General features: G+C 45.1%; 1 protein-coding gene and 1 long non-coding RNA gene across 5 annotated transcripts in view; both read right to left on the reverse strand.

The window, feature by feature from the left end:
• Positions 1 to 23,479, reverse strand: part of LOC116989156 (probable protein S-acyltransferase 6) — a 116,500-nt gene that overhangs the window by 16,833 nt on the left and 76,188 nt on the right. Inside the window, exons 6-11 of the mRNA XM_033046382.1 lie at positions 12,940 to 13,061; positions 8,725 to 8,867; positions 7,597 to 7,766; positions 6,684 to 6,786; positions 5,737 to 5,828; positions 4,823 to 4,847 (exon numbers count right to left, since the gene is read on the reverse strand). Coding sequence (XP_032902273.1) covers positions 4,823 to 4,847; positions 5,737 to 5,828; positions 6,684 to 6,786; positions 7,597 to 7,766; positions 8,725 to 8,867; positions 12,940 to 12,964 — 558 coding nt within the window. The 5' untranslated portion in view covers positions 12,965 to 13,061. The remainder of the gene's footprint in view (positions 1 to 4,822; positions 4,848 to 5,736; positions 5,829 to 6,683; positions 6,787 to 7,596; positions 7,767 to 8,724; positions 8,868 to 12,939; positions 13,062 to 23,479) is intronic.
• On the reverse strand, positions 1,473 to 4,669 carry LOC116989189. 4 transcript variants are annotated; one of them, XR_004416160.1, is made up of 3 exons: positions 4,299 to 4,669; positions 4,077 to 4,206; positions 1,473 to 1,579 (listed from the first exon to the last, which is right to left on the reverse strand). It is a non-coding gene; the product is annotated as an uncharacterized LOC116989189 (long non-coding RNA). The 4 variants fall into 4 exon arrangements; XR_004416162.1 differs by lacking the exon at positions 1,473 to 1,579 and adding an exon at positions 2,314 to 2,358; XR_004416161.1 differs by lacking the exon at positions 1,473 to 1,579 and adding an exon at positions 2,686 to 3,519.

The following is a 23,479-nucleotide window of genomic DNA, read 5'->3' on the forward strand; positions in this document are numbered from 1 at the left end:
ACTTGGCTCTTTTTGATGACCAATTTATGTAATATATATATATATATATGTGATATAGATGTATATGTGTGTGTGTGTATATTTCTCTAGTCTCTTTATCTACCTATCCTACCTATCTATAGATCTATAAATGAAATCCTAATATTGTGAATAAAATATCCATGAACACATGTCAAGATTTTTTTCCATTCTATATTAGTGCATACATACCTACATATTTAAATTCAGCCGATAAGTTAGTCAAATAACATACTTTTGCTTTTTTTGAGGCATAACGACACATTTGTGTATCAGCAATATATTGCATGAACGCCTGCAATTTCAAATAATATTAAATTGAAATTCATGAACAAAGAAAACACTTTTTATTTTCGTCATTCATGGTAATATTTACATAATTTTGTGCATAAGATATATAATGTTGCAGTGTTTCGCATATCAGCTAACCAATCAGCTAAATGATCTAAAATTCAATGTATTTCAAACAATGATAGCCCCACCCTTGCTTATCCCAAAGGACAAAATTTCCAACTTATATACAATAATAAATAAAACGTCATTTGCGCAATTTTGTGTGGGTAACGGGAGGTTCTCATTCTTCCTCTTGAATAACCAATGTCATTCATGGTAATATTTACATAATTCACATAATATTAACCCGCCGAACCCAACGCTGGTTATTCAAGAGGAAGAATGAGAACCTCCCATTACCCATACAAATTGTGCAAATGACAATTTAATTATTATTGTTTGTTGTAAATTTTGTCCTTTGGGATAAGCAAGGGTGGGGCTATCATTGTTCTGAAATATGTTGAAAAATTATTGTATTCCGCTCTAAATAAATAAATAGACAGATAAATAAATAAATAGATAAATAAATAAACAGATAGATTAATAAAATGACGCAAATAAAAAGTGTTTTCCTTGTTTATGAAGTTCAATTTAGAATTATATAAAATTGCGGATATTGGTGCAATATACTGCTCACCCACAAATGTGTCATTATGAGAAGTCTCAAAAAAAAGCAAAAACATGTTATTTGACCAACTAATCAGCCGAATTTAAATATGTAGGTGTGTATGCATTACATTATATTACACTAATATAGAAAGAAAGAATGGAAAAATATCTTGACGTGTTCATGGATATTTTATTCACAATATTATTACATTTTATTCACAATAATATTCACAATATACATATATGAAATACTATATATATATCCTAATATTCACAATATTAGGGTTTCATATCTGTGTATATATATATTATTCACAATATTATAATTTCATATATGTGTGTATATATGTACATTTGAGAGAGAGAGAGAGAGAGAGAGAGAGAGAGACAAACACAGACAGAGAGAGACAGACAGAGACAGAGAGAGAGAGAGAGAGAGAGAAAGAAAAAAGTTGCTAAACAAATTAGAGGAAATCACAAGAAAGAAACTAGGGAAATATATGTGTGTGTGTGTGTGTGTGTGTGTGTGTGTGTAAATATATATATATATATATATATACTTTTGTTTTGGTCATCAAAATTGGTTGACAAATATAGGTCTTTGAGATCTTGTCGACATCTGAAATTAGAGAAAATAGTACATAGGATAAGAAAAACAAGTGATTATAACTACATACCTGCAGAATGGATGATTTATCACTTAAGTGCAATTGTTTCCAGTTGTGGGGAGAGACCTGTATATTGAAAATGCATTTTGCTTCGAAAATGTCAATTTACCTTAAATGTAGAACAGCTTATTAAAATTTTCTTTCATAGACCATTTAAGTATTTTCTTTCTATCCTCTTTTGGACCTGAGACACTAGCAGAGCTGCCAACTCTCACGCAGAGAGATAATGAGCCAATGAGAGAGAGAGAGAGGCAGATAAGGCCGAGACAGAGGGCAGAGACAGAGGGAGAGGAAAGAGACAGAGAGAGGGCAGAGAGAGAGAGAGGTGGCAGAGACAGAGAGAAATGTCAGAGACAGCGAGAAAGGTCTGTGACAACGAGAAAGGTCAGTGACAGAGAGAGAGGGTCAAGAGAGGGGCAGAGAGAGAGGGACAGAGAAAGAGAAGGGGGCAGAGAGAGAGAGGTGCAGAGAGATAGGGGGGCAGAGAGAGATGGGGCAGAGAGAGAGAGAGATGGGCAGAGAGAGAGAGATGGGCAGAGAGATAGAGAGGGGGGGGGCAGAGAGAGAGGAAGAAGGGAGGGAGAAAGGACGCCATCACTGTATTCAGTTGTGGTTGTTCACTCTGCATTGTAGGTGAGATGGAAGGTATCAGTATTATTCCACAGACCAGAAACATCATTTTTTCCGATATACAAGGAATTCCATCCAGATATTGTGGCAGGTGTCCAATCTGAAGGAGGAAAGTGGAGTCACAATATTTCCAATCAATAGCCTTGAGACAGTATCCTGCTATCAACAGCCATGAGACAAAACATCCCGAAGCCCTAGTCATTGTAGCCAGCGACTTCAATCAAGCCAACCTCAGGGGTGTACTACTAAAGTACTATTAGCATGTCTCTTCCACCAGTGCCAGAACATCTTCGACCACCGCTACACATCAATAAAAGACATTTACCGCTCTGTTCGGCGGCCACATTTCATGAAATCTTATCACCTTGGCTGTGCTTCCACTCCCTGCCTACAAACAAAAACCAAAAGAGGAGGATCCGGTGCAGTGAGTTGTTCAATGCTTGTCGGCGGACACAGATGACATCCTAGGCAACTGCTTTGAGTCAGTAGACTATTCCATCTTCAGGGATTCTGCAGGCAACCTGAATTAGTATACCACTACCATGACGGACTTCATCTGCAAGTGTGTAGAGGAGTGTGTGCCGACAAAGACAACTTGAGTGTTCCCCAACTGGAAACCATGGACGAACCATGAGATACATTCACAGGCGAAGGCCAGGTCCATTGCAGACAAGTCAAGCAATCCTGAGCAGTACAAGAAAGCTCGATATAATTTTCACTAAGTCATCAAGGATGTCAAGAGACAATACCAGGACAAACTTGAGTCCCAATATAATAATTCAGATACCTGCAGAATGTGGCAAGGTCTGAATACCGAAACTAGCTACAGAGTTACATCAGGCAACATCACTGGTGATACTGTGGCTCCACCTGATGAACATAATGTTTTCTATGCTCCCTTTGAGCAGAAGGTCAACAGGGTGATGAGTGATGACATCTATCCAATCAGACTCAACTATGCCTCTTCCCATGGTCAATGTTGTTGAAGTTAGCTTGGCCTTCCTGAGGGTGAAAGCAACTGGCTGTATCCTTAGAAACTGCGTGGGCCATACTGCGGGAGTATTCTTGGATTTCTTTCATCTCTCCCTACTGCGTTCTCACCTGCTTCAGGAAGACCACTATCATCCCAATGACAAAGAAAAGCAAGATCTCATGCCTTAATGACCACCATACAGCAGACATCCATCCATGCTTTTGGAGGCTGGCTCTGGAATGCATCCAGTCTACCAATCAGCATTGACCCACTGCAGTTCACCTACCGCTGCAACAGGTCCATGGCTGATGCCATCTCCCTGATGCTACACTCATCCCTGGAACACCTGGATAAGAGAGACACCTACGTCAGACTTCTATTCATAGACTACAGCTCTTTAATACCATTATCCTATCCAAGCTCAACACCAAACATGATGTGATAGATAGATCAAATAATTTATTATCAAGAAGCAACCTTGTAAAGTAGAAGTTTAACAGATAGCCCACACACAATTTTAAGCAAGAAACTGTTTGTGGGGGACTCTGGGGGAGAGTTAATGGTGTCGAAACTGGCCTCATTGCCCGGGATGGTCAAATAAACAAGTCTAAATCAGTCATAGGCCAGAGATTAAAAAGGAAGAAAACTGGGAGGCTGCTGGAATTTTGGCTGATGTGATTGTGTTTTTAATCAATCTGTTCCCTTTTTCCCTTTTGCTCCATCTGATATACTCGTATTTGGTATGATTTATCTGGATAGTATGTGAACAACATTTTTCACTCTATCTTGGTACACACTAATAATAAACAAAAACCAATACAGAACAACTAGAAACTGCAACTCACCAATAAGTCACATTTGTAGAATGTTACCTCTATGCCTCTTCCTGTCCTCACAGACGTTTGTGAATTGCTAACTTCTTGAACCACGTTGAGGGAGAATCATTTTGCCCAAATGTCACATTTGTGCTGGAGCCTGCAAAAGACAATCCCTGTAAACAATAGCTGACAATTCTTGAAGAGAATGGTCAATCAGATCTCTCCTTGCAATTATTTAAATGTTCTTACCGTTTCAGTACTGCAGTTGTTCCTTCATTGGCAACCACGCCTTTAGCTGCACAGGTCACAGGCATTAGAATGCACCTCCATCAGTCCAAATAGAAGCAGAGAGGGGAAGGGAAGTGGGGTGAGAAGGCAACAAGTGGGAAGTGAGAAGGTAACAAGGAAAATAGTTTGTTATATTCGTTCCAGTTCTGTTGATCCGAGCAGTGGCAGTTAAGGTTTAGGCAGGACATTTATAAGGAGAGGGAGCTGGAGTGGGTATTGTCAGGGGAATGGGTAGATAATGTGGTAACAGGTAAATAGGCCAGTTGAGAGGAAAGAGTTTGAAATGGAGCACCAGAGTTTTCGTTAAGGTAAGAGAAAGTGGGCAAGGGGGCACTTTGTGGGCGGTTAGGTAAAGTAGGAACAAAAGTGACAGGTAGTGGAACAACAGCATTGGAACGAGATAGGATGGATATAAAAGTCGTAGATGTGGTGTCTGCACACTTTGAACTGACGGATGGACGTTCCACCAGATGACCTGGGATCACAGTGACTTCAGTCACTGTTGTACAACTAAAATAAAACAAAGTGAACTAAATTAGTAATGCTGATGTTCAGACTTACAATGCAGCTGGAACCATAAGAAGTCTATAAGACCATGACACATAGGAGCAGAAATAGACCATTCGGCCCATCAAGTTAACTCCATCATTCAATCATAACTGATCTGTTTTTCTTTCTCAACCCCATTCTGCCTTCTCCCCCAACCTTTGAAACCCTTACTAATCAAAAACCTATAAATCTCTGCTTTAAAAATACTTAATGTCTTGGCCTCCTCAGCGATCTGTAGCAATGAATTCCACAGATTCACCACCCTCTGGCTAAAGAAAATCAATATATTTTTTAAGTGCGAGTGTCCCTAATAGGATCTGCATTTATTGCCTATTTTCAATTGCCCTTGAGAAAGCGATGGGGGACTACCATCTTGAACCATCGCAGTTCATCTGGTAAAGATCCTCACACAGCAGTGTACATTGCTGGGACACTTCAGGATGTGAATTTGCTGCGGCCTGATGCCAGGCAGCAGAAATCCTCCTCAAGGAGGTTCATTTAAATGCCACAATAAAACCAGAAAATGCTGGAAATACTCAGCCGATCAGGCTACATCTGTAGGAAGAGAAATAGAGTTAAGGTTTTAGGTCAAAGACCCTTCATTGGAACTGGAAAGTAAAAGAAGTGTTATCAGTCTGCAAAGCTTCAATCTAAATTTATCAGGATTATTTAAGGGAACGGTGATTGCTATATTATATTGTATTGCTATATCTATATTATAGATTGTGTTATATTTCCATCATTGGTGAAATGGTTTATCTCATAGTGTTTTAATATCATACTGTATTTAAATAATAGATTGGCCAATAGATTGCGTTGCCTCAAATTCTTATTTACAAGGCGATCTTACCTCGATAGCTGGTTACCGAACAACAGGGCAGTAAAGTTTCTCCAACATCCTTTGTGAAAAGGATTCTTGTCATTTTTATATGTCCTCAAAATCTGTCAGCAAGAAAATCATATTGATCAGTCAATGGACAATAGAGAATAGGTGCAGGAGTAGGCCATTTGCCCCTACACGCCAGTGCTACCATCCACTGTGATCATGGCTGATCAACCACACAATCAGTACCCAGTTCCTGCCTTCTCCCCATACCCCTTGACTCCGCTTTCTTTAACAGCTCTATCTAACTCTCTTTTGAAAGCATCCAGAGAATTGGCCTGATGCAGAGAATTCCACAGATTCACAACTCTCTGGATGAAAACCACAGATGCACAACTCTCTGGGTGAAAATCAGGTAATATCAGCAAAGTATAAAATAAATATATTCAGTGGGTGTTTCCAGTTGTTATTTCAGAGTTCCAGCACTGCAGTATTTTGATTTTACACCAAGTGACTTGACTCCACTCCCTGTGGACCAGCAGGAGTAGGGACTTTTCTTCCCCACCCTGCACCCACAGCCCATCCCCCAGGCTCACATGGTGATTTATTGAAACAGCCCAGATCCAAATTGAACATCGTAACATTGCAGTTAATGACTTCAACAACTCAACTGATTTAAAATGGCTCACCTGTGCTTTATGGCAGGTAGCAAGACAAGGAATCACCACACCACTAAATCCAAAAGGTGATTCAGAAATCTCCTTTGCCATAACAGCAGGTGGTATTTTGAACAATAATTAAGGCAAATGACACGAATAGCTTCAAGGGAAGCCAGAGAAATACACGAGTCATGGGATGAATAAATAAGGGTGGGGAGAGGCTCTTGTGAACCCTAAACACAGACTAGGTTAAATCCCTGTTTCTGTGTTTAAATGAAGTGAAAATTAAATTACAACTGTTATCTTTACTTTTACCTGCTCATACGTGGTCATTCCAGCTGCGATGAGGTAAGTGTGAAAAACGAAAAAGAAAAATAACGGTACAGAAGCAAGAAGCGAAATTGTAGCAAGAATAAAACTGCAAAACATTATTAAGGAAAATATCATTTCTTGCAATCAACATCAAAAAAGACAAGTAAATTGTTTAATGAATCTTCAGCCAAGAAATTCTGGTAGAGATTTACCCCCTGGATTTTTACCTGAAAATGTTGTGCTTTATTTCTTGAGTTATTAATTCAAATGTTCACAAAACCGATCCAACTTTGCATTAAAAACGCTTGTTTTTTTCCGCTGATGATGTGACAATGGATCGGCCTGCCGCCTGCTCGCACTGCGACTGACGTCACCTCCCGCCACCCCCCCCGTTGTTCAAGATACCTGTCGACTGAAGACATTTGCCCGCTCGCGCCTCAACTCGGGCCCTCGAGCTTTGGTCGATGCACGCTCGCACCTCGGCTTCGGTTTCCCGAGAATTCCTGTGAGGTTTGGTCGACGCACGCTCACGGCGTCGAGGAAAGAGATAAAAAAGATTTCCCCACTCCCACATAATATAAAAACTAAAGGGTCACTAAAAACACACAAGTAAACACAGTCAACACAGACCAAAATAGCAAAAGGAAAAAAAGACAAGACAGGCTGTTGGCGCGGTTGCCCTGTATGGTGCCAGCATTGTAACCTAACATATGAGGGCTGTCTTTAATCTGGGTGTTTATGGGGTGAAATGATGAAGGATCCATCACTGATACGTTAGGTTCAATAGGCTACTTCTGTACTGCTTAATTATCTGTAATGCTGGAGTCTAATTTATTAAGCACTTTGCAATGTGGGATATCCTGTGCTAATAACTACAGACAACATAACTTTCTTTCAAATGCCAGTAAAAGGATACGTGGTGATCTTGGATAGAAATATTGCATTGGGATACTTCACTAGAAAGATAGTGCAGAAGGAAAACATGAGAAGAAAATAGACAGTTAGGGAAAAGAGTAAAGTGTAGAAAAAACGATGGTTTCTTTTCCCAATGCACTTTTTAAGGAAGAAACAGTGATGGTCAAGATCCTGTTGACAACACAAAATTAACAATTGCAGCACTCAGCAATTTTTTGTACATTATATAAACCATTTCAATAGTTTTCTGATAGTTGTATTAAAAATAATCTATCTTTAAAAATATTTTAATTCTCTGCCTTTTTCCCATTTTTATAGTCAGATCAGCTACACTTTGATCATCCAACAGCTCAACCAGCACAATGCACCACAAAAAATCTCCCTGCTCATGACCTAAACGTAATTCGAATGAATTTGGGAAATTTTGGGAAAGATTTAATAGGAATGTGAGGGGCTTTTTATTTACACATAGAGTGGTGGGTATATGGAACAGGTGCCAAAGGCGGTAGTTGAGGCAAATACTACAACCACATTTGGACAGGTATATGGATAGAAAAGGTTTAGAGGGACATGGGTCACATGTGGGCAGTTGGGATTAGGGTAGATGGGGCACCTTGGTGGGCAAATTGGATCAAACGGCCTGAGTCCATGCTGTATGACTCTGACGAACAGAACACAACTGTGTGATTCTGGACTGTGCTATCTCCAACTAATTCATTCACAACAACTCAGCATCGTTGGCTTGGCTAGCATGTATTGCTCATCTATAGCTACCCTCAAACTGGCTGACATGGTCAGGGATCCCATAATGGGCAAGTGGAAACATTTACTTAACAAGGCCCTTTACTTAACAAGGCCCTGTTCCGAACTCAGAGAAACGATCATGGTGTTATCTTCGGTCACTTTTTCAGGCCAAGTATTGCCTGAGGACATTTGTCTATAACTCTTTGTGGCAGCCTTGTTACAGATAAACAGATGCCCAAAATATTGCCTACGGACACTGTATATACTTTACCCACTGCTCTCCTAGCAGGCACTCAGTGAACGGCAGTGACCTTTCATAACTCTGAACAATCAGTCAAGGAGAATTCCTCAAAGAACAATGGATCAAATTTGTTCTAGATTTTACCTCTACACACACATCGCAGCTGTAGCAGTGTCGACATCTTGGGGGACGGTAGATCTTACAGATATGGCACCACTTGCTGGTAAATATGGTGCCATTGATGATCACCTCTGGGGCATCCAGAATCCCACTGATGTCGACAGAATCTGAAACAAAAGGGAATTGAACTGTGAAGATGGAGGTCGATTAACTTGTGGTGACATTTCACAAACTACCTATACTGGGTAGGTGGTGGAAATGTCATTTACGGGCATTTTTAAAACATGATCACCATTCTGTATGCTTCAAAGCAGTTATGGAAAAGGATAAAGTTTATCTTCAGGTTAAGCTAAAATGGAGAATGCTGATTTCAATAGTGCAAGTGAGCCCTCAGCAACAGTAGATTGGGAGCAAATGTCTGCGGGTAAAACAATACCTGACGAGTGGGAGTCTTTTAAAAGCGAGTTAGTGTTTAGGGACACTTTCCTGTTTCACTCAAACAACAAATGTCCTGCACTCCCACTCTCAGTGAAGGGGGCGCCGTCGAATGTAGCTGCCCTGCCAGCAGCTGTTATTCCTTACACCCTTTACTTTATTTTTAGTGAGTTAATAGTGTTTGTTTTGGAGGTCTAATCTTTTATATGTGGGGGGTGAGGGGGCAGGGAAGGGGGAAACTTTTTTTCTCAGTCCCTACCTGGTCGGAGATGCGACTTTTCTCTGAGCCGCATCTTCGCCCCTTCCTCGCGGCCTACCACGGGGCCTGAAGCGGCGTTTCCTGCTGGGGCTTCAGTGGCGGCACAGCGCTGAAGCGCCAGCACAGAGCGGGCGATGCCTTACCTGGGTCGCCGTGCGGTGGGCTGCGGAGTGCTGAGACCGCCGACTCCATCATTGCGGAGCTGCGTTCAGTGGAGCGTCCAGCTGCGGGGCGGCGCTGAACTTTAAATACTGCGGAGCCTGGGATCTCTCGCCGAGCTCCAACCAGTGCGGCCTGTGGACTTTGGGAGCCGCATTCTCCGGGGAGGAAGCGGCCATTCCAGACACTCCAGGCAACTGCGGAGGCCTCAAATAGGCCCGACCATGAGTGAACAGGGGTTAGGACTGGACTTTGTGCCTTCCCTCACAGTGGGAACCAATGTGGGGGCATGTTTTTATGTTTATAGGGAGGTTGCACGTAAGGTCATCGGGTCAAAGTGCGTGACGCACGAGCAGCTCAATCCATGTGGAGGACATGGCAGCTTCTGGCACACACTGTTAACACACGGAACGTGTACCTTATTACCTGTTAAAAACCGCCAAAATTGTCATTTTTTGTGCTATAAATATTTGTGGGTGCTGTCATTGAAAGTGGGAAGGTTTGCTCTGAACCCGAGCACCAAGGTGTAAGCGGCCGAAGGAGCACCCCTCGGGACAGCCCCCACTCTCCCACCTGGGGTCAGCGCTGTCCGGCCATGGCTGCCCTCCACACCTTCTCCCTCTGTGGGCCGCACTGTCACGGGGCTGTGGGTCGGCAGCGCCCACACATGGGGCCGAGCGGGGCCAGGATGGAGCGGGACCGGGGCCGAGGTCGGAGCAGGGCAACGTCAGCTACAGCAGAGTTGGGGATGGTCTGCTCCCTCCGCCCACCCATAGTCATTGACCGCGCTGCACCGACGCACTGACACACCGACTCCCCGTCCGCCTCCTACCCCTGGCCGCGGGGATAGATGGCCTGGGGTCCACGGGTGTGCAACCAGTCCGGATGCTGGGCTAGAAGGGCCCGTTGTATTGGCAGCAGTAGTAAATGCTTAACTGCAGTTCACCGTGTGTACTCCAGTTGGCGTTGCATGGCAACAGTACGCGTCACGGGTCATGACCTCGACTGCGTGCAACCTCCCTATTGTTAAATTCTTTAATGTTGTGTCTTATTTTTATTGGTGTGCTGCAAATGGCAAGTCAAATTTCACTACACCAATTGGTGTATGATAATAAATGTCCTTTGTCCTTTGACACATACTTCGATGTTGAGCAGCCCGCACCCTAACTTGCGATGCCACCCAGTATGGGCTGTGTGCTGTCTGCCTACAAGATGAAGGTAAGGCTCCCCGCCCGACCTGTCGCCTATGCCTCCCACACAATGTCTGACACAGAACGGCGCTACGATCAGATCAAAAAGGAACTGTTCGCCATACCTTTTGCCTGCAAGAAATTCAAGAACTTTATCTTTGGGAACCCGGTCACAATTGAAACTGACCACCAGCCCTTGGTCAGCATCATGAACAAACCAATGCACGCGGCCCCTGCACGCTTAGAACGTTTGATGATGGAACTACAAAGGTATGACATAAAATTGATTTACAAACACATAAAGGACGTGTACTTAGCCGTCACCCTGTCACAGTCACCACGAGGGAGCTGCGAGAAGTACCTGTCAGGACGATGGTTATGTGGTTATGATGGTGTCTTACCTTCCATCCGCGTGTTTTGATCACCTTGCAGCACAAACGGCTGAAGCCAAAACGCAACAGTCGCTCTCCACTGTCATCCTTCATGGTTGGTCAGACAAACACTTCCAGCTGCCTCCAATTCGCCCGTTCTACCCGGTTCGTGACTAACTAGTTTTCCAGGACGGCATTGTGGTGAAGGGACTCAAGGCAGTTATTCCAGCATCTTTGCGCATCACATATTTCGAGGACGTCCACGGGGCCATCCCGGGGTGGAAGCAACTATCCAGTGAGCAAAGAGTATGTTCTTCTGGCCTGGGATGGCCGATTTTGTGCATGATTAAGTCGAAGCCTGCACGGTTTGCAACAGCTTAGCTCCGCACCAGCCCAAACAACCGCTCTTCTCACACCCCACACCGGACATACCCTGGTCCACAGTTGCGACTGACATTTTCGAGTGGCATAGCAAACAGTACCTGGTCCTAGTTGATTCATACTCGGGGTGGTATGAGATCGATTTGCTCAGTAGTCCTACCCCGCCATGGCCATCCAGAAACTTACGCGCCACTTCGCTGTCCAAAGGGCACCGGTCCCGCTGCTCTCTGACAATGGCTGTCAATTCTCCAGTCAACTCTTCAGGGGTTTCGCTAAACACTGGGATTTTTGCCACATTACCAGCAGCCCCGAATACACGCAGTCCAACGGCCTGGCTGAACACGCAGTAAGAAGTGCCAAACAGTTAATGGACTGATCACACAGGGCCTGCTCCGATGTCTATCACGACTTGCTTAACCTGCGGAACATCTCCTGTGATCCGATTCTGGGATCCCCTGCCCAGCGCCTCATGTCAAGGCAGACACGCAGTACTCTACCTATGGCCAAGCGGATGCTACAGCTACAAGTTCGTGCTCCGGCAGCATTTCAATCCAAGCTCCAGCAAGGCCGAGATGCTCAGAAGAAACATTAGGACATGACCAGCGTACCACTACCGCCACTTACCAAAGGGCAAGTCTTCCATTTGCAGTCGCCCAAAGGCTATGACCGCCTGGGTGTTGTTCTGGGGTCCACTGAGGAGCCACTCTCCTACCTGGTCAGTGTTGACAACGGCATCTACAGATGCACCCGGCAGCACCTCCGTCTGGTTAATGAGCCAGTGCCTCCTCGTCAATACCCTGACCAACCGTCCGTGGCTCCTTCACGGTCTAACGGGATATCTCCCTTGGTTCCACGGCCGCTGCCTGGCTCGCGTCCGATTGCCTCACCGCTCCAGTCACTGCCACTACAGTCCCCGCTTTCGCCCGCAATGACAACAACCCCGGTACCTTCTCCTGTTCAATCTCCAGTCAAGGAAGAAGACGGGTACTACCATACGCATGCAGGACGTGTTTGCAAGCCAAATCCGAAAATTGGAAAATTCACTGTCTATCTCTGAACTGTGTACGACTTGCTTTATTTTACATGCTAGCACGATGTATAAGTGCACTCACCCGATATTGCTGTTTTACAATATATTCTGCCAAATGTTTTTTAAATTATGCATTGGTTCTTTAAGAGGAAGGATGCAGGTTAACCATATTAATCTATGCCTATATAATCTCCACTACACATAATATGCATGTCACACATTCCACCATATATCCAGTCCAGGTTTTGGGCATCATGAGTAATGTACTTTTGTCAGCCTGTCGTTTTGCCACGGCAGTTAGTACTTGAGCTGATGTGATGAGCACTGCTGTGTGTAACGTTCTCTCTTTATGATTTTAATAAAAGACTAATGGTTCACGACAGACTTTGTAGTGGATCACTTACTAATATTTACCTCTGGCAATAATTCCTGGATTCATACACAAACACAGAGCGTAGCTGCTCACAGTAAAAATCAAAAATAGAGATTGCAGGATAGGCACTGCAATTGTAATATTCCTTGTCAGCCAAACGCACCTGGAAAAGTTGAAAATTATATCTTAGATATTTATAACACCAATATGAGACCTTTAAGGGCCTGTCCCACTAGCATGCGGCGAGCGCGACCTAACGTGGTCGCTTGAGCCGTACGGCCTCACGGGGCCGGTCCCACTTCGATCGCCGGAGCCGTATGGAGTTGTGCGGGGCTGGTCCGGACATCGCGCGGGACTCCGAAAAACTGACCGTCCAAACCAAAGATCTTTGGTCCAAACAGTCTGAAGAAGGGTTTCAGCCTGAAACATTGCCTATTTCCTTCGCTCCATAGATGCTGCTGCACCCGCTGAGTTTCTCAAGCATTTTTGTGTACCTTTGGTCCAAACATGCCTGGCGGCCCGCAGCCACATTGAGGCCGTACGCAGCGTCTTGACGGCGTACTCCTATCGCGTGGCGTTGCGCGATGACGTCACCGCCCGGCGTGCCGTTGCGTGATGACATCACCGCCCGACGCCGTGCGACGTCCAAATTCAGTCGGCCCGCCTCCTGCCCAGCTCATTGGTGAGCAAAGATTATAGAGGAGCTATAGGATCTTTGTTGGTGAGTATGATGTCGGGACCAGCCCCGCACAACTCCTGACGGCTCCGGTTGGAAGTGGGAACCTCGAGTTCACATTAATGTCTGCCCATGGTAAACCATTCCTTGCTTATCAAGTATCTATCAACCTTTGTCTTAAAAATATTCAAAAACTGCTTCCAGTGTCCATTTGTAAAAGAAAGTTTCCAAGATTGCAATTATTGGAAAAAAAAACCTTTGACTTAATCATAATTAAATGTGTAGGACAGAACTGCTCCAGAATTGCTCCGGCTAGTGATGATTAGTGCGGGTAAGGGGAGTGAGACGGTTGATGTCATGCCGGCAGTTAGAAATAAAAAGGACTATAGAGGGTTGAAGGCCGTCCGGATAAATCCATGAGGAGGGGGACTGGTGAAGATGGGAGAAGGAGTCATCACTGGGTGATGAGGACACCCTGTCATAGAAAAAGGCACGGAGGCAGAGGAGATGGAAGGAAAGATCTATGTCGTGGTGGACTCGAACACGTTGAGGTGGGAGCAGAGGGGAACAAATGTGAGTCCTCTGTTGAGGACAGACAGTTCTGTATTGGAAAGCGGGAGGTCAGGGGTGATGGTGAAGACACGACAAGGTTGTGGGTTGGGGTCAGATTGGGGGGGGGGAGGGGGAGGCAGGTGAGTGTCCCTCTTCCTCTAATCTCAGTCTAAAGAAGGGTCTCGACTCGAAATGTTACTCATTCCGAATCTCCAAAGATGATGCCTGTCCCAATAAAACTACACACATGGGGGTCCTTCAGAGTTCAACTTCTGAAATATTGCTTACTTTTAAAAGTTCTAGAAGTAAGATATTTTACTCCTAAAATATCTATAATTTACTAGTAAAGATACTCACGGGAATAAGTAAAATAGGACTGTCACACCAACAAATAAAAACGCCAAAATCAAGTTAGGCATGTTTCTCATGAAAGGCTGCGGTGATTCCTCAATGTCACTAATATTGTTCCTCAAACCCTCTGGGGGCTCCATTCCTCTACTACTATCTGAAATACGGTTCTTCCCACAACAAACAGTTCTTTGAGAAGGCATGGCCTCCTCTTCACTCCTTGTCCTCGCCACCTCTGGCTTGGATGTTGTTGTGTCATTTGAGAGGTAAATGTTGTCATGGAAATTTCAACGATGACATAACAAATATATATGCTGGATACCATTATGCATGCATAGACCGAGTCATAGCTATTCAGCACAAAAACAGGTCATTTGGCCCAACTTCGTCATGCCAACTAAGTTACTTCAGTGAGCTTGTTCCACTTGCCTGCGCCTAATCCATATCCTTCCAAATAATTCCTATGTACCTGACTAAGTGTCTTTTAAATATCATATTGTATCCGCCTCTACCACTTCCTTTGACAGCTAGTTCCAATTATGCACCACCCTCTGTGGAAGAGTTGCCCTTAGGTCCCTTTTAAATCCTGATTGTGGACTTCAGAAGGGGTAGGATGGGGACCCACAGTCCCATTTATATCAATGGTGGAAAAGGTCAAGAACTTCAAAGTACTGGGCATGCATATTTCCTGGTCCCAGACACTGATGCAATTATAAAGAAAGCACATCAGTGCATCTACTTCCTGAGAAGATTCCGAGAGTCGGTATGTCAAGGAGGACTCTCTCGAACTTCTACAGGTGCACAGTAGAGAGCATGCTGACCGGTTGCATTGTGGCTTGGTTCGGCAACTTGAGCGTCCAGGAGCGGGAAAGGCTGCAAAAAGTTGTAAACACTGCCCAGTCTATCATCAGCTCTGACCTCCCCACCATTGAAGGAATCTATCGCAGTCGCTGCCTCAAAAAGGCTGCCAACATCATCAAGGACCCACACCATCCTGGCCACACACTCATCTCTCCGCTGCCATCAGGTAGAAGGTACAGGAGCCTGAAATCTGCAACATCCAGGTTCAAGAACAGCTCCTTTCCCCACAGCCATCAGACTATTAAACACAAATTCAAACAAACTCTGAACTATAACAGCCTATTGATGTTGGGACCAGCCCCGCACAACTCCAGACGCCTCCGCGGTTGGAAGTGAGACCGGCCCCGCGAGGCCATACGCCTCAAGCCACCACGTTTGGTCGCGCTCGCCGCATGCAGTCGCATGCTGGTGGGACAGGCCCTTTATTATCTTAACAATAAGCTTTCCCCAACTAATGCTCCCACACAAAAGGACAGGAGTCCACAATTCAGCCCTTTGAGCTACCTCTTCCTATGGGTGAAATCATGGTCACCTCTGTTACCTCAGAGCCAAACACATGAACAAGGGGAAGAGAGTGGCACACAGCTGATGGAGCTGCTTCATCATTAACTAAACGGACCACTGATTTGATTGTAACCTCGAGTTCACATTAATGTCTGCCCATGGTAAACCATTCCTTGCTTATCAAGTATTTATCAACCTTTGTCTTAAAAATATTCAAAAACTCTGCTTCCAGTGTCCATTTATAAAAGAAAGTTTCCAAGATTGCAATTATTGGAAAATAAACCCTTTGACTTAATCATAATTAAATGTGTAGGACAGAACTGCTCCAGAATTGCTCCGGCAATTCAGCGGGACAGGCAGCATCTCTGAAGAGAAAGAATGGGTGATATTCTTTAGACTGAGAGTTAGGGGAGAGGAAAACTAGTGATGATTAGTGCGGGTAAGGTGAGTGAGCCGGTTGATGTAATGCCGGCAGTTAGAAATAAAAAGGTCTAAAGAGGTCTGAAGGCCGTCCAGATAAATCCATGAGGAGGGGGACCGGTGAAGATGGGAGAAGGATTCATCACTGGGTGATGAGGACACCCTGTCATAGAAAAAGACACGGAGGCAGAGGAGATGGAAGGAAAGCTCTATGTCGTGGTGGACTCAAACACGATGAGGTGGGAGCAGAGGGGAACAAATGTGAGTCCTCTGTTGAGGACAGACAGTTCTGTATTGGAAAGGGGGAGGTCAGGGGTGATGGTGAAGACACAAGAAGGTTGTGTGTTGGGGTCAGACTGGGGTGGGGGGGGGGGAGGGGGAGGCAGGTGAGTGTCCCTCTTCCACGAATCTCAGTCTAAAGAAGGGTCTCGACTCGAAATGTTACTCATTCCGAACCTCCAAAGATGATGCCTGTCCCAATAAAAGTACACACATGGGGGTCCTTCAGAATTCAACTTCTGAAATATTGCTTACTTCTAAAAGTTCTAGAAGTAAGATATTTTACTCCTAAAATATCTATAATTTACTAATAAAGATACTCACGGGAATAAGTAAAATAGGACTGTCACACCAACAAATAAAAACGCCAAGATTAAGTTAGGCATGTTTCTCATGAAAGGCTGTGGTGATTCCTCAATGTCACTAATACTGTTCCTCAAACCCCCTGGGGGCTCCATTCCTCTACTACTATCTGAAATACGGTTCTTCCCACAACAAACAGTTCTTTGGGAAGGCATGGCCTCCTCTTCACTCCTTGTCGTCGCCACTACTGCCTTGAATGTTGTTGTGTCATTTGAGAGGTACATGTTGTCATGGAAATGTCAACGATGACATAACAAATATATATGCTGGATACCATTATGCATGCATAGACCGAGTCATAGAGCTATTCAGCATAAAAACAGGTCATTTGGCCCAACGTTGTCATGCCAACTAAGTTACTTCAGTGAGCTTGTTCCACTTGCCTGCGCCTAATCCATATCCTTCCAAATAATTCCTATCTATGTACCTGACTAAGTGTCTTTTAAATATCATATTGTAGCCGCCTCTACCACTTCCTTTGACAGCTAGTTCCAATTATGCACCACCCTCTGTGGAAGAGTTGCCCTTAGATCCCTTTTAAATCCTTCCCCATTCAACTTAAAACAATGCACTACCCTGGGGAAAAGACTGTGGCTATTACCTCATTTATGCCCCTCAAGATGTTTTAAACTGCGACAAGATCACCTCCCTGCCTCCTAAGTTACAGGATAAACAAAACAGCCAATCCAGTCTACATATAACTCAAACTCCCCAGACCCAGTGACAATCTCATAAGTTGTTTTTGCATCCTTTACAATTTAATGGCATCCTTCCTATAACAGGGCACCAAGACTGTACCCATGTGGCCTTAACAATGTCCTAACTCCTACACTCAATGCCTGAGAGATGAAAATGTGCCCAGCATGCCATTCACCACCCTGTCAGCTTGTGTTGCCACCTTCATGGAACTATGTACCTACACCTCTAGTCTTATGAAAGGTCTCGCCCCGAAATGTCAACCATTCCTTTTCCATCACTGAATCCTCTACCACCACGTGTTCTTTTTGTTCAAGTGAGCCAGTGCAGTGGAGAGCCAGTGAGATCACATCCCCTGTTGTAACACTGTGAACTGTAGGGGATCCAGGCCGGGCTTGATATGCGTCATAACACATCTCCCAAAACTCTTCATTAGTGCCACTGGTTGGTAGTCCGTGGGGCAGGCATGTCACTTCACTCTTCTTGGGCAATGTTATTATTGATGTTCCTTTAAAGCAGGTGAGAACCACAGACCTTCGAAATTAAAAGGTGAGAATGTCTGTAAAAGCTCCAGCCATTTGGTCTGCACAGGTTTTGAGAATGCAGCCAGGTCCACCATCAGGACAGGATGCTTTCTAAGGAATTTCTGATGTTGGTCTTGGTGAGTATTGTTACAGTGTAATTGGGGACTGCGGGGGCCCATGAAAGTACATCAATATTTTCCCTTAAAAGCATTTATAAAAAAACATTGAGCTCTTCCACGAGTGATGCATTGCTGTCACTTGAGCAATTACTTCATTTTGCCTTGTAGGAAATGATGGTGTGAAAGCCCTGCCACAGCTGCCGAACATCCACTGGATCCTCCAGTTTAGACCGAAAATGTCTCTTCGCTTTTGTAGTGGTCTTGTTGAAATCGTATCTGGACTTTCTATATGACTCTGTATCGCCATACTTTAATGGCCGAGATTTGTTCTTCAGTAGATAACAGATCTTCTGGTTCATCCAAGGCTTCTGATTAGGGAACATTTGGATGATCTTGGTGGAAACACACTGTGATACAGATTTTGGTGATAACCACGGAATATCCATTCAGTTCTGTTGCCAAGTCATAGAACATAACACATAACAGTATAACACAGGAACAGGTCCACAATGTCCATGCCGAACATGATGCCAAGTTGAACAAATATCCTGTCTGCAAAAGATCTGTATTAATCTATTTCCTGCATATCTATGTGTGTATTTAAAAGCTTAAATGCAACTGACGTATCTCTCTCCACCACCACCTCTGGCAGCACATTCCAGGTACCCACCACTCTCTGCGTTTTAAACTTGCCCCACGCCTCTTCTGTAAATAGCTCCACTCACCTTAAAGCTATGCCCTCTAGTGTTTGACATTTCAACCAATGCAAAGCAGTCACTGGTCATTCCCCTGCCTTCCCTGCACCAATTCTGTGCAATCCTCACTGCTGGAGTTTCAGCACTTCAATTGTTACCCAAATGCAGGAAGCAACAGCCAGGTGGTCTCCGGGAAGGCCGGGAAGACCTCCGGAGCCGACGGGCTGGATCTCCCAGGAGCAACGGAGCTGGAGCTGCCGTCTGTGTGGGAATCCCCGATCGCTACGGAGCTGGAGTTGCCGTCTGTGAGGGAATCCCCGTTTCAGCACAGGTTCGCAGAAACAGCAGGTACAGTAAGTACAGTACCTGGAAACTACGGGGAGGCCTCCATTGCATCCGGAAAAGTGGTCGACGGGCAGGACTTCAGGTCAGACTGAAGCGCAGGGGACTTTGACCCCCTCTCCCTACCATCCTCCTGGCCAATGTACAGTTCCTTGAAAATAAAGTGGAGGGCTTAAGAGCAAGGCTGCTTTTCCAAAGAGAGCTGAGGGAATGCTCTGTGTTCTGTTTCACAGAGACATGGCTCACCCCCAGCTCCCCAGACTCAGCAGTACAGCCTGAAGGTTTCTCCATCCATCGCATGGACCGTACAGCGGCATTTGGGAAAGGGAGAGGAGGGGGCATCTGCCTCATGGCAGTCCTGTCCAACCCCTGCTCTCCACACCTGGAACACCTAGCTGTGAAGTGCCGTCCCTTCTCCCTACCGAGGGAATTCACCTCCATCATCCTGACCGTGTCTACATCCCTCCCCAGGCAGATGTTCATCTGGCACTGGGGGAGCTGCACGCCGTGGTCAACAAGCACCAGGCAGCTTACCCCGAGACATTTACCATCATAGCTGGGGATTTCAACAAAGCCAACCTTAAGAAATCACTCCCTAACTTTCACCAACATGTCTCCTGCAGCACTAGAGGACCAAACACCCTCGACTACTACTACACGACCATCAAGGATGCCTATCACTCTATCCTTCGCCCTCACTTTGGTAATTCCGACCATACCGAGGTGCTGCTTCTTCCTGCCTACAATTGAAAGGGGGGGGGGGGGCGGAGGGGCAGAGGGGCAGAGGAACAACTCCAGGACTGTTTTAGTCTGTAGACTGGGCAATGTTCATGGACTCGGCAACGGACCTGAATGAATACGCCACAGTTGCTACAGACTTCATAAATAAATGTGTGGAGGACTGCATCCCAACAAAAACCTTCTGAATTATTCCTAACCAGAAGCCTTGGATGAACCATGAGATCCGCATTATTCTGAAGACCAGATCCCAGGCATTCAGGTCTGGCGACGCAGAGGTCTACTAGAAGTACAGATACGACCTTGGTAAGGTCATCAAAAAGGCCAAAAGGGTCTTCTGCTCCAAGCTGGAGGATGAGACGACTGTGTTCGGCAACTGTGGCGGGGCTTGAATGCCATCACCTCCTACAAGGCAAAATCAGGAGGCAGCTCAAATGTCAGTGAAGCATCACTCCCTGACGAGCTCAATGCGTTTTACGCACGCTTTGATAGGGAGAACACTGATGTGCCGTCCCGAGGCCCCATTCGCCATGATGGTATTTCGGTCAGTCACAGAGGCCGACGTCAGAAGATCCTTCAGAGGAGTGAACCCTCGGAAAGCGCCTGGACCTGAAGGTAGACCCGGGCGTGTTTTAAAAACATGTGCAGACCAACTGGCTGGAGTTTTTACGGACATTTTCAACCTCTCACTTCTGAGGTCTGAGGTTCCCACCTGCTTTAAAAGGGCATCAATAATACCGGTGTCCAAGAAGTGCAAGGTGACGTGCCTCAATGACTATCGACCAGTCGCACTAACGCCTGTGGTGATGAAGTGCTTTTAGAGGCTGATCATGGCGCAAATCAACTCATACCTCGACAAAAACCTGGACCCACTGCAGTTAGCTTACCGCCACAACAGATCAATGGTGGATGCGATCTCACTGGCTCTCCACTCTGATCTGGACCACATGGACAACAAAACCTCATATGTCAGGCTGTTATTAATTGACTACAGCTCGTCATTTAATACAATCATCCCCTCCAAGCTGTTACCAAGCTCTCAGATCTGGGTTTCTGCGCATCCCTCTGCAATTGGATCCTCAACTTCCTCATTCACAGACCACAGTCTGTCCGTATTGGAGGAAATGTGTCATCCTCGATAACAATCAGCACGGGAGCACCTCATGGCTGCGTGCTCAGCCCCCTGCTATACTCACTCGATATTCATGACTGTGCAGCTGGACATAGTGTGAACTCCATCATCAAGTTCGCCAACGACACCACTATTGTGGGACGTATCACTGATGGGGACGAGTCAGAGTATAGAAGTGAGATCGGCCGATTGACCAAATGGTGCCAGCACACTAACCTGGGCTCTCATCTCCAGCAAAACCAAGGAACTGATAGGGGTAGGACGGGGACCCACAGTCCCATCTTTATCAACGGGTCGATGGTGGATACATAGATACATAGAAAATAGGTGCAGGGGTAGGCCATTCGGCCCTTCGAGCCTGCACCGCCATTCAATATGATCATGGCTGATCATCCAACTCAGTATTCCGTACCTGCCTTCTCTCCATACCACCTAATCCCTTTAGCCACAAGGGCCACATCTAACTCCCTCTTAAATATAGCCAAATGAACTGGCCTCAACTACCCTCTGTGGCAGAGAGTTCCAGAGATTCACCACTCTGTGTGAAAAATGTTTTTCTCATCTCGGTCTTAAAGGATTTCCCCCTTATCCTTAAGCTGTGACCCCTTGTCCTGGACTTCCCCAACATCTGGAACAATCTTCCTGCATCTAGCCTGTCCAACCCCTTATGAATTTTGTACGTTTCTATAAGATCCCCCCTCAATCTCCTAAATTCTAGCGAGTATAAGCCGAGTCTATCCAGTCTTTCTTCATATGAAAGTCCTGACATCCCAGGAATCAGTCTGGTGAACCTTCTCTGCACTCCCTCTATGGCAATAATGTCTTTCCTCAGATTTGGAGACCAAAACTGTACGCAATACTCCAGGTGTGGTCTCACCAAGACCCTGTACAACTGCAGTAGAACCTCCTTGCTCCTATACTTAAACCCTTTTGCTATGAAAGCTAACATACCATTCGCTTTCTTCACTGCCTGCTGCACCTGCATGCCTACTTTCAATGACTGGTGTACCATGAAACCCAGGTCTCGTTGCAACTCCACTTTTCCTAATCGGCCACCATTTAGATAATAGTCTGCTTTCCTGTTTTTGCCACCAAAGTGGATAACCTCACATTTATCCACATTATACTGCATCTGCCGAACATTTGCCCACTCACCCAGCCTATCCAAGTCACCTTGCAGTCTCCTAGCATCCTCCTCACAGCAAACACTGCCCCCCAGCTTAGTGTCATCTGCAAACTTGGAGATGTTGCCTTCAATTCCCTCATCCAGATCATTAATATATATTGTAAATAGCTGGGGTCCCAGCACTGAGCCTTGCGGTACCCCACTAGTCACTGCCTGCCATTGTGAAAAGGACCCGTTTACTCCTACTCTTTGCTTCCTGTTTGCCAGCCAGTTCTCTATCCACATCAATACTGAACCCCCAATACTGTGTGCTTTAAGTTTGTATACTAATCTCTTATGTGGGATCTTGTCGAAAGCCTTCTGAAAGTCCAGATACAACACATCCACTGGTTCTCCCCTATCCACTCTACTAGTTACATCCTCGAAAAATTCTATAAGATTCGTCAGACATGATTTACCTTTCGTAAATACATGCTGACTTTGTCCAATGATTTCACCACTTTCCAAATGTGCTGCTATCCCATCTTTAATAACTGACTCTAGCAGTTTCCCCACTACCGATGTTAGACTAACTGGTCTGTAATTCCCCGTTTTCTCTCTCCCTCCCTTCTTAAAAAGTGGGGTTATGTTAGCTACCCTCCAATCCTCAGGAACTACTCCAGAATCTAAAGAGTTTTGAAAAATTATCACTAATGCATCCACTATTTCGTGAGCCACTTCCTTAAGTACTCTGGGATGCAGCCTATCTGGCCCTGGGGATTTATCGGCCTTTAATCCATTCAATTTACCCAACACCACTAACCTGGATTTCACTCAGTTCCTCCATCTCCTTTGACCCGCGGTCCCCTGCTATTTCCGGCAGATTATTTATGTCTTCCTTAGTGAAGGCGGAACCAAAGTAGTTATTCAATTGGTCCGCCATATCCTTGTTGTCCATGATCAATTCACCTGTTTCTGACTGCAAGGGACCTACATTTGTTTTATCTAATCTCTTTCTCTTCACATATCTATAAAAACTTTTGCAGTCAGTTTTTAGGTTCCCTGCCAGTTTTCTTTCATAATCTATTTTCCCTTTCCTAATTAAGCCCTTTGTCCTCCGCTGCTGGTCTCTGAATTTCTCCCAGTCCTCTGGTATGCTGCTTTTTCTGGCTAATTTGTATGCTTCATCTTTTGCTTTGATACTATCCCTGATTTCCCTTGTTATCC

The sequence above is a fragment of the Amblyraja radiata genome, chromosome 28 (assembly GCF_010909765.2).
Source record: "Amblyraja radiata isolate CabotCenter1 chromosome 28, sAmbRad1.1.pri, whole genome shotgun sequence".
NCBI lineage: Eukaryota > Metazoa > Chordata > Chondrichthyes > Rajiformes > Rajidae > Amblyraja > Amblyraja radiata.